The sequence below is a fragment of the Vulpes vulpes genome, chromosome 2, assembly GCF_048418805.1.
Source record: "Vulpes vulpes isolate BD-2025 chromosome 2, VulVul3, whole genome shotgun sequence".
NCBI lineage: Eukaryota > Metazoa > Chordata > Mammalia > Carnivora > Canidae > Vulpes > Vulpes vulpes.
The window spans coordinates 48316053-48327636 of NC_132781.1; the positions used below are offsets into that span (position 1 = coordinate 48316053).

An 11584-nucleotide genomic window follows, 5' to 3' on the forward strand; every position below is an offset into this window, starting at 1 on the left:
GAAGAGCGTGTGACAATGTGAATATGGTCTGCAGTGTGCAGGGTCATTCAAAGTTGGCCTTTTGGATCAGATCATTTTTTGATGGGCGGGGAGGGGAGTGCTGTTCTGAGCATAGTATAAACGTTTAATAGTGTCTCTGGCCTGTACTCACTAGATGCCAGTAGCACCCCTCGCTTGTGACAACCAGAAGTGTCTCCATACATTAGTAAGTCTGGGGAATGAAACTGTCCCTGGTGAGACTTGCTAAGATAAAATGTTTACTGTCTGGCCTTTTACAGAACAGATTTGCAGACCTTTATTTTAGTGAAGCAGCTTTGTGACCCTCTGCCTAAAATGGATACTGCATGCCTGGGATGCTTGAGTTGGAGACTGGTCTGGTTTGTCCCATAGCCACAGTGATGTTTTCTGCCCAGGATTGGCATAATTTGTGTCAAAGTCTGATAGAAGCTCAATATTGTAAGTGGGTTTTCTTTTCTTTTCTCTTTTAAAAAATTTATTTATGTAATCCTTGCAGCCATGTCAGGGCTCAAACTCAGGACTCTGAGGTCAAGAGTCCCATGCTTTTCTGAGCCAGTTAGGTGCCCTGAGAGTGGGTTTTCTTCTAATGTTACTTTTATTTTTAAGGATTTTATTTATTCATGAGAAAGAGAGGGAAAGAGGCAGAGATACAGGCAGAAGCAGGCTTCTCGCAGGGAGCCTAATGTGGGACTCAATCCCTGGACCCCCCAGGGATCATGCCCTGAGCCAAAGGGAGACGCCCAACCACTAAGTCACCCAGGCACGCCCGCCCCTAATGTTACTTTCATGCTTTGTTGTGTACTGTTTTATTCTGTAGTTCGCAATTGAGTGATACTGTTGCTATAGAAGTGATGAGCATAAGCAAGCTTAGTGTCCCTTTGAGAGGCTGAATGCAGTTCATTTTCTCAGCTTAACAGAGTGGAAAGGAGTAGGTCAGTATGAAAGCGGTGGTAGTGCTGACCACCTTGGGACCCAGAAGCTGAGAAGGGCACCCCAGGTTGAAACCTGTCCCCATCTACACAGAGCCCTGGTGTCCTTGGAGCGAGTGCCATGACTGAGCAAGTGCTGAGTGCAGGGCAGGTGAGGGAAAAGCAGTGTCCTCCCCCCCCCCCCCCCCCCCCCCGATTTCTCCCTTGGCTCTGCTGTGCCTCAAAGAGTGTTGTGGATGCTGTGCAGCCCTCAACTGGGAGTGAGCTTTTTCATGGCATGTGGGCAAGGAAGCCGAACCCTTAAGGTCCCTGGCACCCCTACTAGCCTTTGGATGGGGGAAGTAGTGTGGGGAGGCAACAGGGTGTAATGCCCAGCCTGCGTTGGAGAGCTGTGTGCGAGGACCTTTCCCTGTACCTCCTCACAGCTCCTGTACTCCTGTCCCTGCTCCGTGGGCCCTGGAGTGTAGGCTGGGGCAAAGTGTGGGCTGGGGCTTCTCCCACTTGCGGGCGCCACGGAGTGAGGTCTGCGGCTGGCAAAAGCTAGGGGTGCCGGAGAAACCAATTCCTCACACAGGGTGTGGCGCCAGCATTGGCCAAGTCTTGTAGGGGACCTAGAAGCACAGGTGGATAGTCCCTGAACCAGCGCGGACAACTTTCCCGCCCTGGGCAGGCCCTTCTCTCACTGAGTTCTGAGCGTAAGGAGCAGACGGACTGGCTACTGGCATGACGAGCAGGGACCGAACCCAGCTAAAGTCACCCACCAAGCTAGGCCCGGGGGTGGGGGGGTGGGGGGGTGGTGTCCGGCGGGGAATGACGGTCTGGAACCCCCCCCCCCCCCACGAGGCTCTGCCCTCCGGCCACCGCAGGCCAATGGCGCAGAAGCGGAAGTGTGGCCACCAATGAGCCGCGCGGGGGCCGGGGGCGTGCCCCGGAGGGCCTTCCCCAATGGGAACCGGTTCTCGTGACCGGCGGTCTCAGGCGAGGCCCCTGTTGCAGTAGGTGGAGCCCCGGGCGCGGGGCGGGTCCGAGCCGGCCCCGCCCCCAGGGACGGCGCTCGGGGGGCGTGGCCGCGGCGCGAAGGCCGGAGGCAGGGGGCGACTGCAGTTCCCGGCGCGCGTTGCCTCTGGCGCCCGCTCCGCAGCATGGCTGGCCTCGGGCGGCCGGGCCCGGGGCCCCGCGCTGCGCTGCCCGCCTGGAAGCGGGAGATCTTGGAGCGGAAGCGCGCCAAGCTGGCCGCCTTAGCCGGCGGCGCGGCGCCGGAGACCGGGGCCGAGGCGGGCGTGGCGGAGCCCTCGGGGCCGGCGGCCGAGCGGCTGGTGCTGGCCGAGAGCCTGGGCCCGCTGCGCGAGAACCCATTCATGCGTCTGGAGTCGGAGCGGCGGCGCGGGGCGCGGCGCGGAGGGGGTGCGGGGCCGGCGGGGGCGCGGCCGGTGCCGCAGCTGCTCGAACTGTACCGCCGTGTGCCCGGCGTGCGCACCTTCCACGCCGACAACATCCTCATCATCGAGTCGGCTCCCGGCTTCCCGCCCGCCAGCCCAGGTGCGGGCCCCGGCCCAGCCGCCCGCATCCGCGCCGCCGAGGTGCTGGTGTACGAGGCACCGCCGCCGCCCGGGCGCGTCAGCCGCCTGCTCCAGAAGTTCGACGCCCCGGCCGCGCCGCCTCGCCGGGGGAGCCCAGAGGGCGGCCGCCCCCCGCCCCCGCCTCAGCCGCCTCCAGCGCCGCCCGCTCCCGGCCCAGCCACCCCGCGCGTGGGCGAGCGCGCCGCCTGCTTCGAGCGCCGCGGTCCAGGGCCCAGGGCGCGGCGCGGCGACTTCCTGCAGAAGACCGGCAGCAACTCCTTCACCGTCCACCCTCGGGGCCTGCACCACAGCGCTGGCCCTCACCCACCCGGCAACGGGCCTGCTGCCCCCAAGGCCCGAGCGGGCGCTGCCAACGGCCTCGCGGGCTCCGCACCTGGGCCGGGCGAATGGAAGCCAAAGGTGGAGTCGGGGGAACCCCCGGTCCATCCGTCGTCCCCCAGCCCTGGGACCCCCAGTGCCACTCCAGCCGCGTCCCTGGCCTTGCCCACGTCCAACCCTGCTAGTGCCACTCCCAGCCAGCGCCAGTGGGTCGCCGCAGCCACCAGCACCAATGACTCCTTTGAGATAAGGCCAGCCTGCAAGCCAGACATGGATAGGATCCCTGCTGGGGACCTCCAGGCCCGGGCCCTGGCCAGCCTCCGCATGAACTCTCGAAACTCCTTTGTGTTCATCCCTAAGCGCAAGGCCTCTGCACAACCCTCTCTTGAAGGGAGGCAGGCCCGGGGGATGCCAGAGAGAGAGGTTGACTGGGCCTCCCAAAGCCTGGAGCTCGAAGCCCAGCTGGTGCCTGAAAGGGATAATGTGCCTGCGGGAGGGAGGAGCCCCTTGGGGGTCGAGGAGGGGGCCTGCCCCAGGCCAGCTACTGCCCTCATAGACCAGGCTGTTAGGCGGCAGAGGCTGTCCTCACCATCCCTGTGTCCGTCAGCTGCTGCCGAAGCTAAGCCTGCCCAGGGCCTTGGGGTTCCCAGCTTGGCCAAGAACAGCAGGGAGCCTGGGAGGCCAGGGTTGCCTGTTACCTTCATTGATGAGGTGGACTCGGACGACGAGGTCCCCCAAGAAGCCAAACTGCCCTGCTCAGGAGCTGGTGGGCCTCCTTGGTACCACGGGCACTCCACTGGGGCTGGACACCCATCAGGGCTCCAACCGAGAAGTGGGAACACCTTCACCGTGGTGCCCAAGAGGAAGCCAGGGCCCCTGCAAGCTAATGGGGAGTCCGGGCCACAGGAAGCAGTGGAGGAGGAGGCAGGCCATCCGGCAGACTCCCCAGCCACCCCCGGGACTGCCCTGAAGAAGCGCTATCCCACCGTGCATGAGATTGAGGTGATTGGTGGCTACCTGGCTCTAGAGAAGTCCTGCCTCACCAAGGCTGGCTCCTCGAGAAAGAAGGTTGGTGAGGGGAGCAGGGGAGAGATCCACTGGCTGGGAGGGAGAGAAGAATGACCGGTCACAGGGCTGTCACAGGGCTGTGGGTCTAGCATGTGCCTGGTTCCTAGGACGCTTGGCTGGAGGATGGCTTAGGGGATGGCTTCTATGTGGACCAGAGAAGTCTCTGGACTGGGTGGACAAGCAAGCTCCAAGAGGGGCTGAGCTGCAGCAGTGGGGTGAGGGGGCTGGTCTAGGCTCCCATACAGCCCTAATGAACCACAAGGGACAGCTTGCTTAAGATGTACTTCAGAAGGCTGGGGGAGAGGGTCAGTCCAGCTAGCACCACAGCTGCCTTTTTGTTCTTGCAGCTCCATCTGGAATTGGTGGGGCAGAACTGTCTCCTCGTGGGTCTAGCTGGGAGAAATAGTTCCGGGCCTGTTGGTTCCACCCTGGCCCTGGCTCTGAGAGTGTAGCCTGGCCTGGTCCCCTGGAGTCCTGGCCCACAAGGGTGGCAGGTGCGAGGACAGAAGTGGGAAGGCGCAGGATGCCTCCTGATTTGGGGTGGTCAGATCCCTACCCCACTGTCGGCCTAGGGGTGCAATGCTGGGAACCACTTAGTGGGGGCCTCTCAACTTCCCAAGGCATTCTGGCCTAGAGCTCAGTCAGCCATGACTGGTTTCATGCAAGTATTATTGAACTCCAAGCGTGTTGTGTCAGGCATGGGGTGTGATGCTGGAAACAGTGAGAGACCCAGGTGCAGGACCAGGAGCCCTGCTGGAGCCTTAATCCCCAGCTGCCCAGTGGCCTAGAACCCTCTGGGTACAAGAAAACGTTCCTCATATTCTTCCTGGTCATCGCAGCACCAGTGTCCGGCCCAGGGGCAAATTCCAAGGCCAGCCCCAATGACCCCCACCAGCGGGCATCAGGTGCCTTCCCTTGCAACTGAGATGGCACGTAATAGGCTTCTCCGTTGGCTCACCCTGGAAGCTACTTTTGCCACTACCCTCAGTTTCGTTGGGGCGGTTGGGGTGGTGATGTGCTTTGTGTGGCTGAAGCCCCCTTCACTGGGCCTGTTAGTTGTCTAATCATGTGAGCCCCCTCCTTCCTCTCTTTGCGTGGGTTGGCCTTGCTTTGCCCTTTCCCCGAGTGTCATCGCCCCCCCTCCTGCCAGCTCCATCTGCTCAGACAGGCGTCCACGCCCAACTGCCTTGGTATTTCCGGTGGGCCTAACTAGCCTGCCTGACCTTGGCTCACCCTCTCTTTAGTGCTATGGGCCACCACCCTCCCACCCTTGCTCCTGCTATGATCATCAGCCCCACCTCCCCGCTCCCTGACTGTTGGTTCTGAACTGGGAAGCAGTGTCTTTCTATGCTGGCCCCGAGAAGTGGAAGTGATAACAGCCCTCCACTTTGTAGATGAGGAACCTGCAGGACCTCATGAGCTTGGGGCTCTGAGAATCGACTGCTACTTTCTGTTCGGGGGAGCCTGTGCTCCTCCCTCCCCCAGCTGGGGAGAGCCGTGGGGATCATTGTGGCAGGGTTGGGGTGAGAAGGGCAGCTGGGGAGGGGGCGAGGGGTGCAGCTCAGACCAACCTGGCCCTGGTCTCTGTGCTAGCCTGGGGTGAGAAGGGCAGGAGAAAGTGATGGGAAGAGGCAGGCCCTTCCTGGGGAGCGGGGGAGGGGTGCAGCTCAGACCAACCTGGCCCTGGTCTCTGTGCCAGCCTGAGGGAGCTGGGGGTCCAGATGGATTTCCTGGCAAGGCCTGGTGGCCTAGCTAGGGCCCTGCGTGAGCGGTGCCACCTATTGGAGGTGTCTCCTGGCTGGTGAGCGCTGCCCCACCCCCTGTACCAGCTGCCCTGCCCACGAAAAGCCAGAACGCATGTTGTGCGGGATGAGGCCTGCCCTTCAGAGCAATCTGCTGGCTTGGGCTGTGCCCTGTGCTTTGTTCCCTGGGCATCCCTCCTGCCAGTCCTCACCCTCACCCAGACCACTGCAGCCAGACTCCCGCTCAGCCCCCTCCTGACGGGGACTCAGTAGACTGTCAATTCAGCAGGACCTTGGGGCTGCCGCTCACCTTGACTCCCGCACGCTGGCCGGCCAGGGTAGTGGTGGGAGGTGGTGGGGCCTTTCCCCAGGGGCAGGTGAGGGATGGCTCTCCCAGGCAGTGGGATTCAGGGCAGCCTGATCCTGAACTGGCAGGTCAGTGTAGGCTGTCGAGCCCTTGCTGGACCTTGGGGGGCGATAACCCTGTCCGGGTGTAGGGGCACCCAGCCAGACTGGGGAGGGGGGGTGCCCCACGTGGTTGTGTCTTGGCAGAATCGCAGGTGTCCTCTCTGTCCATCCCTGACAATGCTGCAGTGGCTGGGGGCACTGTCCCGTGCCCTCCTCACCTGCCTCCCACAGGGTTGCTGGGCTGGTGTCATGGGCCTCTCCCCTTTGTGAGGTGCCACCTGGCCAGGCTCCGGCTCGTCTGGTGACTCCCGCCCCTCCCTTTTGCCCTCCTCCCCTGATGGTCCTCTGCCCAGCCTGAGTGTGTCAGTGTCCCCAGAGCTCCACCTGTGACACCCTAGGCCGTCTGCCTTCACCTTGGTATAAGTGCCACCCCAACACCCCAGTTGTGCTGCCGGGCTCAGCCCTCAACCTCACTGCGGTTCTCAGATCTGTGGTACAGCTGCCCTCAGGAGCCTCTGCTTCCACATCTGGCCTTCTGACCTTGGCCATGGAGCCCTGCACACTCCTGCCTCCCAGGGGTCCTCTGCCCTCCCCTCTCACCCTCCCTCCCCACTGCCCCAGCTCCTCCTGAGGTGCCTCCCTCCCGAAAGTGGACTTTCTAAAGCCAGATGCCACTGGAGCAGGCCTGGATCCCGCCCCGCTTGCTTCCCCACTGGCAGAGGGACTGCCCTGGGCTGCTGCTGCTCTTGATCTGGAGCTTTGGCAACAGCTGTGTGGAGTGGACCTATTGTACCCCAGAGTGTAGACTGAGTGGGGGATGGGAGGAGGCAGGTGTGAGCCAGGAGTGAGAGCAGGGCGGGCACTCAGGGGCCAGCGGGGGTGGGTTGAACCCAGCTCCCAGAGTAGAGTCCAGAGTGGACGCCCTCCAGTAACCCAAGCTGGGTGTGCGCGGGTAGGGCAGGGTGAGGGGGGCAAAGGGCCTGTGGGAGCTGGGAGGTGTGCCAAGCCAGGAACCACCTGCCACTACACTTGGCGCAGCGGGCAAAGTCCCCTGGAGCCAGGTGTGTGCAAGTGTCGGCCCCCCAACCATGCCCGGCTCATCTACCCCCGGGTTTAGAGGCGGCCACTCCATTTGTCACAGGGTGTCCTGTGACCCAGAAACCTACAGCTCCAGAAACCTGTGCCCCCACCCTCAGGCTGTACAGTGTGGAGACTGAAGAGGTGGGATGTGGCCCCAGCCCGGGGCCCCAGCTGGGTGCAGACAGTGGCCTGTGAGCACCACCCCACCCCTGCCTGGGCAGGCCGTGCCAGGCTCAGTGTCCGTCCGGTGTGTGCCCAGCCCCCTCGTTCTCCCCGCTAGGAGCTGGTCATGTGGACTAATGAGGGCATGCTAATCCGGCTGGGCCCTGGCAGCTGGCCCTTCCTGTCTTCAGTGCTGGGGGATGGGCCTGGAGGGCTCAGGGTCGTTGAGGACAAGCCAGTACCCAGGGCTGATGGAAAGCCCTGTTCAGTGTAGGGCCTGGGGGCAGGGGCGAGGGGGGGGCGTGCTGTGGGGGCAGGGCAGGTGGAGGGACCTGTGCCTTTGCCCTTCCTGTGGCAGGGACAGGTACTCTGCTCTTGCTTTTGCTTTACTCAGGTGGTCTGCACCTGTGTGCTCCTGTCCGTGACCACTGTGCGCAGCGGTTGGGATGAGGCCTGGGCCTGAGCTGCCCAGCAGAGTCTGTGTGTGAGCCACACTGAGATGGGGAAGCCAGGAGCTAGGTAGCTGGGTGGGGATGCCCTTGGCCATGTGTGCACTTGCGGGGCCCTGTGTGCACTTCTGGCTGTGGGAGAAGTGTGATAGGGTGACCTGAGCATGTGCTCTTGCTTCTGGACACTGGCTCAGCCTGGCATTGCCCCCTGAAGCCCGTGCTGGGGGTCCCTCTGCTGTCCCTGGGCCCCATGGTTCTTTGCCAGGGGGCCCAGCTCCCGACTCCAGCTCCTTCCAGGGGAGGAGAGGGAACCTGAGCTGGCCACTGGTGTCCTGTGCTCAGGAGTTTAATGTTTCGAGCTCCCGTAGGGCTGCTCCCATCTGCTGCAGGCTGGTGGCTCTCATATTCATTACCAACCTGCCGGGCCTGGCTGAGTCCTGCCGGGCAAGCCTGGTGGGCCTGGAACTCTTGCAGGGAGTGGAGTCCTAGGTCAGGGAGGGTGAGGGTCCAGCTTCAGTGACCCTCCCTTCCTCTCAAACCCAGCAGCTTGGTCTGGGCCCTGAGGCTGTTGGGAGAGGAGAGGATCTGCTCAGACATGAAATTCTGCAGCCTGCGGAGGGGGCAGCATGGACAAGGGCCAGATGGGTGGTTCAGGTGGCAGGGCAGGCTCAGCACAAGCCCCTCTGGGTGCAGCTTTGCTCTGATTCCAACTAGTCTGTGAAATAGGGGGCTTGGATATGCCAGCCCCCCTGCTTTGTCACCTCCTGCAAGCCCCAGGGGCCCGGCCTTGGGTGTGCTGGTCCTTGCCTAGTAGCGAGGTCGTACTGTGGGGGCGGCATCATTCAGGTGGCTAGCAAGCCAAGGTGTGAACCAAGACCTGGAGGGAGGCCCCAGCCAGTAACAGGAACTGCTGGCAGCAGGGAAGGCAGGGTCTCCAAGTATGTGGGTGCCCCCACAGTAGTTTCACCTGGACCCTGCTCCTGCTGGAGGGTGACCAGGTGGGAGGAGATGTGGCTGGTGCTCTCCTGTGAAGGCAGTCCTTCTATGGGTGGTGCCATAGAAGTTTCTGGAGACCCTGAGACTTTGGGCTCCTGCTGCTGGCTGTAGTCTGGTCCCTGAGAGAGGTAGGTAACTGTGGGTGACTTGACCCTGGGCCTGGATGGGGCCTGGGTTGCAGGTGTCTGGACACACTGGGTTGCCATGGGCATCCAGACCCAATCTTCTGGTGTCCCTCTGGCCATGTGCCTGCAGGGTCCAGGTAAGGGCACTGTCTGTTGAGGGCTGGCTCCCGCAGGGTTGGTGGCACGTTCTGCTATGTGCCAGGGCCTCAAGTTCTCTCCTGTGTTCTTTGGGGTCCCTGCCTGGCTCAGCCCGGCTCAAGTGCTGCTGGTGGCCCAGCAGCAGGACCCCGCTGATGTGCCTCCTGCCCGCAGATGAAGATCTCCTTCAATGACAAGCGACTGCAGACCACGTTTGAGTACCCTCCTGAGAACTCCCTGGTGCAGGAGGAGGAGTCTGAGGCCCAGGACGAGGCGGAGGAGGAGGAGGAGGAGGAAGAGGAAGAGGAAGAAGAAGAGTTGTCCAGCTCAGATGGGGCGGCAGTGGAAAAGCCCTTTGCGGTCTTCCTGCCCCGGGCCACTTTTGTGAACAGTGTGGGGCCTGAGAGCCCTCGCCTGCCGGACGGCAGCTCAGGTGAGTACCCATCTGTGGGAACAGGTGGCCCAGTGGGTAGCCTGGGCCGCACATCCACACACGTGCCTCTTGGCTCGCAGGCCTGTCCAGCTACACTCCAAAGCATTCCGTGGCCTTTAATAAATGGCAGGAGCAGATGCTGGAGCAGGCTCCACGTGAGGTAGAGCCCACACCAAAGGAGGTCATGGTGAGCAGGGGTGGGGTGGGGTGGGGTGGAGTGGGATGGAAGGGCAAGTTCCCGAGGGATGGGGCAGGGGGGGTTCTCTAACGCCTGGGTGAGCCCCATGGGCGTTCTCTGTGTTCTTCTCTCCCAGCTCACCCCGGCCAGTCACAATGATCTCTCAGACTTCCGTAGTGAGCCAGCTCTCTACTTCTGACCCCGGCCCTGCCAGGATGGCCAAGGCTGAGCCCTGGGAACCGGGCAGTGCCCAGGAGCCCTGCCCTTGTGCTGCAACCCCCTTCTGCCCTGCCAGGCTCTGCCCTGCCATATCCCACCCTCCTTTTTTGGGGCCTCACAACTGTGCTAGTGCTCAGCCTGAGCCTAGGGCACGGGGGCACTCCTGATGCTCTTGGGGGTGGCCCTGATTTGGGGGCACTGCCTGTGGAGGGTGGACAGGGTCCTGCTGGATACCACGCCCAGTAGTGTCCGGTATCTGTGAGGGGCTAGCTTGGCTGCCTGTCCTCTGGGAACTCCAGTCCTTCCATCCCACACCCCCAACAGCCAACCTCAGCCCACCCCCTTTGTGATGAATGGCAAGTCTTTTCTTTTCTTGCCTTTGATGATGGACTCAATAAATAGCACTGGACAAGGCGCCTCTGCCTTCCGTGTGGTCCTTGGCCTGAGCAGCAGGGAGTAGGGGTGGGGTCTATGGGGCTCCATTAAGGCCCTGGCAGCAGGGAGGAGGGGACAGGAGGCTGCCTAGGACGTCTGCCCCTCCACATTGCAGTCCTGGTGGTCCAGGTGTTCAGTCTCGCAGCCCCACTCGCCCTGCTTCCCATCCCAGCACCCTCTTGTCAGGGAGAGGGACGTTCCCGTAGCACTTCTGGTCTTTGGGGCTGCCCTGTCCCATCCAGGGTTGACATCGTGGGAGCTGTGGCGGGAGGGGCACTCAGGTTTGTTCTCTGGGGTCTGGTGCTGTGACAGGACAGGAGTGGTGTTATCTGAAGGCCAGGCACTGGGAGGGGGCAAGGAGCAGGCAGGGGTTGGGCAGAGCCTCCTACGTGGCTTGGCAAGCTACCTGACCCACAGGAGCGTGCAGCAAGACTGTGGCAGGCAGACCACTTCCCTGGGGTTGGTGCTAGCGGCTGACAGGACCCAGCAGATCCTGAGCAGTGACAGGAGATGCAGAGCCCCTGCTCAGGAGCAGCCTGGAGCTGGGAGCTGGGGCTGCTTACAGTTGAGGCACCAAACACAAGCGACTCCCTCCTGAAGAGTCAAGCCCACAAGAGATGCTGCTTGGCCAAGCTTGGAAAGGATGAGATGGTCTTTAGGGTGTTTTCCTGGGTGGAGTGGGCCCAGGTTTTTCCAGACTCTCTCAAACAATACATACTTCTTAAACCTGCCTAGCCCCTCCCAGCAGTAGCCGCAGGGACCCCCCATAGGGCCTAGTAGGATACCAGAGACAGTCCCAGAGGGGACACGGGATGCAGGGCTGGGCCCAGGCTGCATGGAAGGCGGTGGTGGGCATGCTTGGTGTGACCAGGGACGGTGGGAGGCAGTGGTACCACTTGGCCGAGCAGTTTAGAATCCTGGAGCTGGGGGGACGCCTGGGTGGCTCAGCGGTTGAGCATCTGCCTTCGGCTTAGGGCAGGATCCTGGAGTTCCAGGATTGAGTCCCACATCGGGCTCCCTGCACTGAACCTGCTTCTTCCTCTACCTATATCTCTGCTTTTCTGTCTCTCATGAATAAATAAAATCTTAAAAAAAAAAAAAAAAAAAAAAAAAAAAAGAACCTTGAAGCTGGGGCACAGGCCTGCCTGGAGGATGGGTGAAAAGAGGGCATCCTTCTGGTCCAGACCTCATGCTGGGTAATAGGGCACAGCACGGACTGGGAGCTATGGGCAGAATACCTCCAGGGCAGTAGGTTAAGTGCAGTTGGGGGCCAGAGGCCAGCAGCCCTGGTGGAAAGAAAGGGTGG

The 11584-nt window shown here is 61.9% G+C and overlaps 1 protein-coding gene across 2 annotated transcripts; it reads left to right on the top strand.

The window, feature by feature from the left end:
- Positions 1–1858: 1858 nt before the first annotated feature.
- Positions 1859–10257, top strand: TPRN (taperin). Of its 2 annotated transcripts, XM_072748019.1 has the most exons (4): positions 1859–3913; positions 9188–9446; positions 9527–9633; positions 9761–10257. In XM_072748019.1, the coding sequence occupies exons 1-4, from the start codon at positions 2090–2092 to the stop codon at positions 9821–9823; spliced, it is 2253 nt and encodes a 750-aa protein (XP_072604120.1). In that variant the 5' UTR covers positions 1859–2089; the 3' UTR covers positions 9824–10257. The 2 variants fall into 2 exon arrangements, with proteins under 2 accessions (XP_072604120.1, XP_072604121.1); XM_072748020.1 differs by lacking the exon at positions 9527–9633 and having other exon boundaries at positions 9761–10132.
- The last annotated feature ends 1327 nt before the right edge of the window (positions 10258–11584 follow it).

Coding starts and splice junctions, on each gene's coding strand:
- TPRN (XM_072748019.1), top strand. CDS start 2,090: ATGGCTGGCCTCGGGCGGCCGGGCCCGGGGCCCCGCGCTGCGCTGCCC. Junction 3,914..9,187: donor CTGGCTCCTCGAGAAAGAAG/GTTGGTGAGGGG, acceptor TCCTGCCCGCAG/ATGAAGATCTCCTTCAATGA. Junction 9,447..9,526: donor CCTGCCGGACGGCAGCTCAG/GTGAGTACCCAT, acceptor CTTGGCTCGCAG/GCCTGTCCAGCTACACTCCA.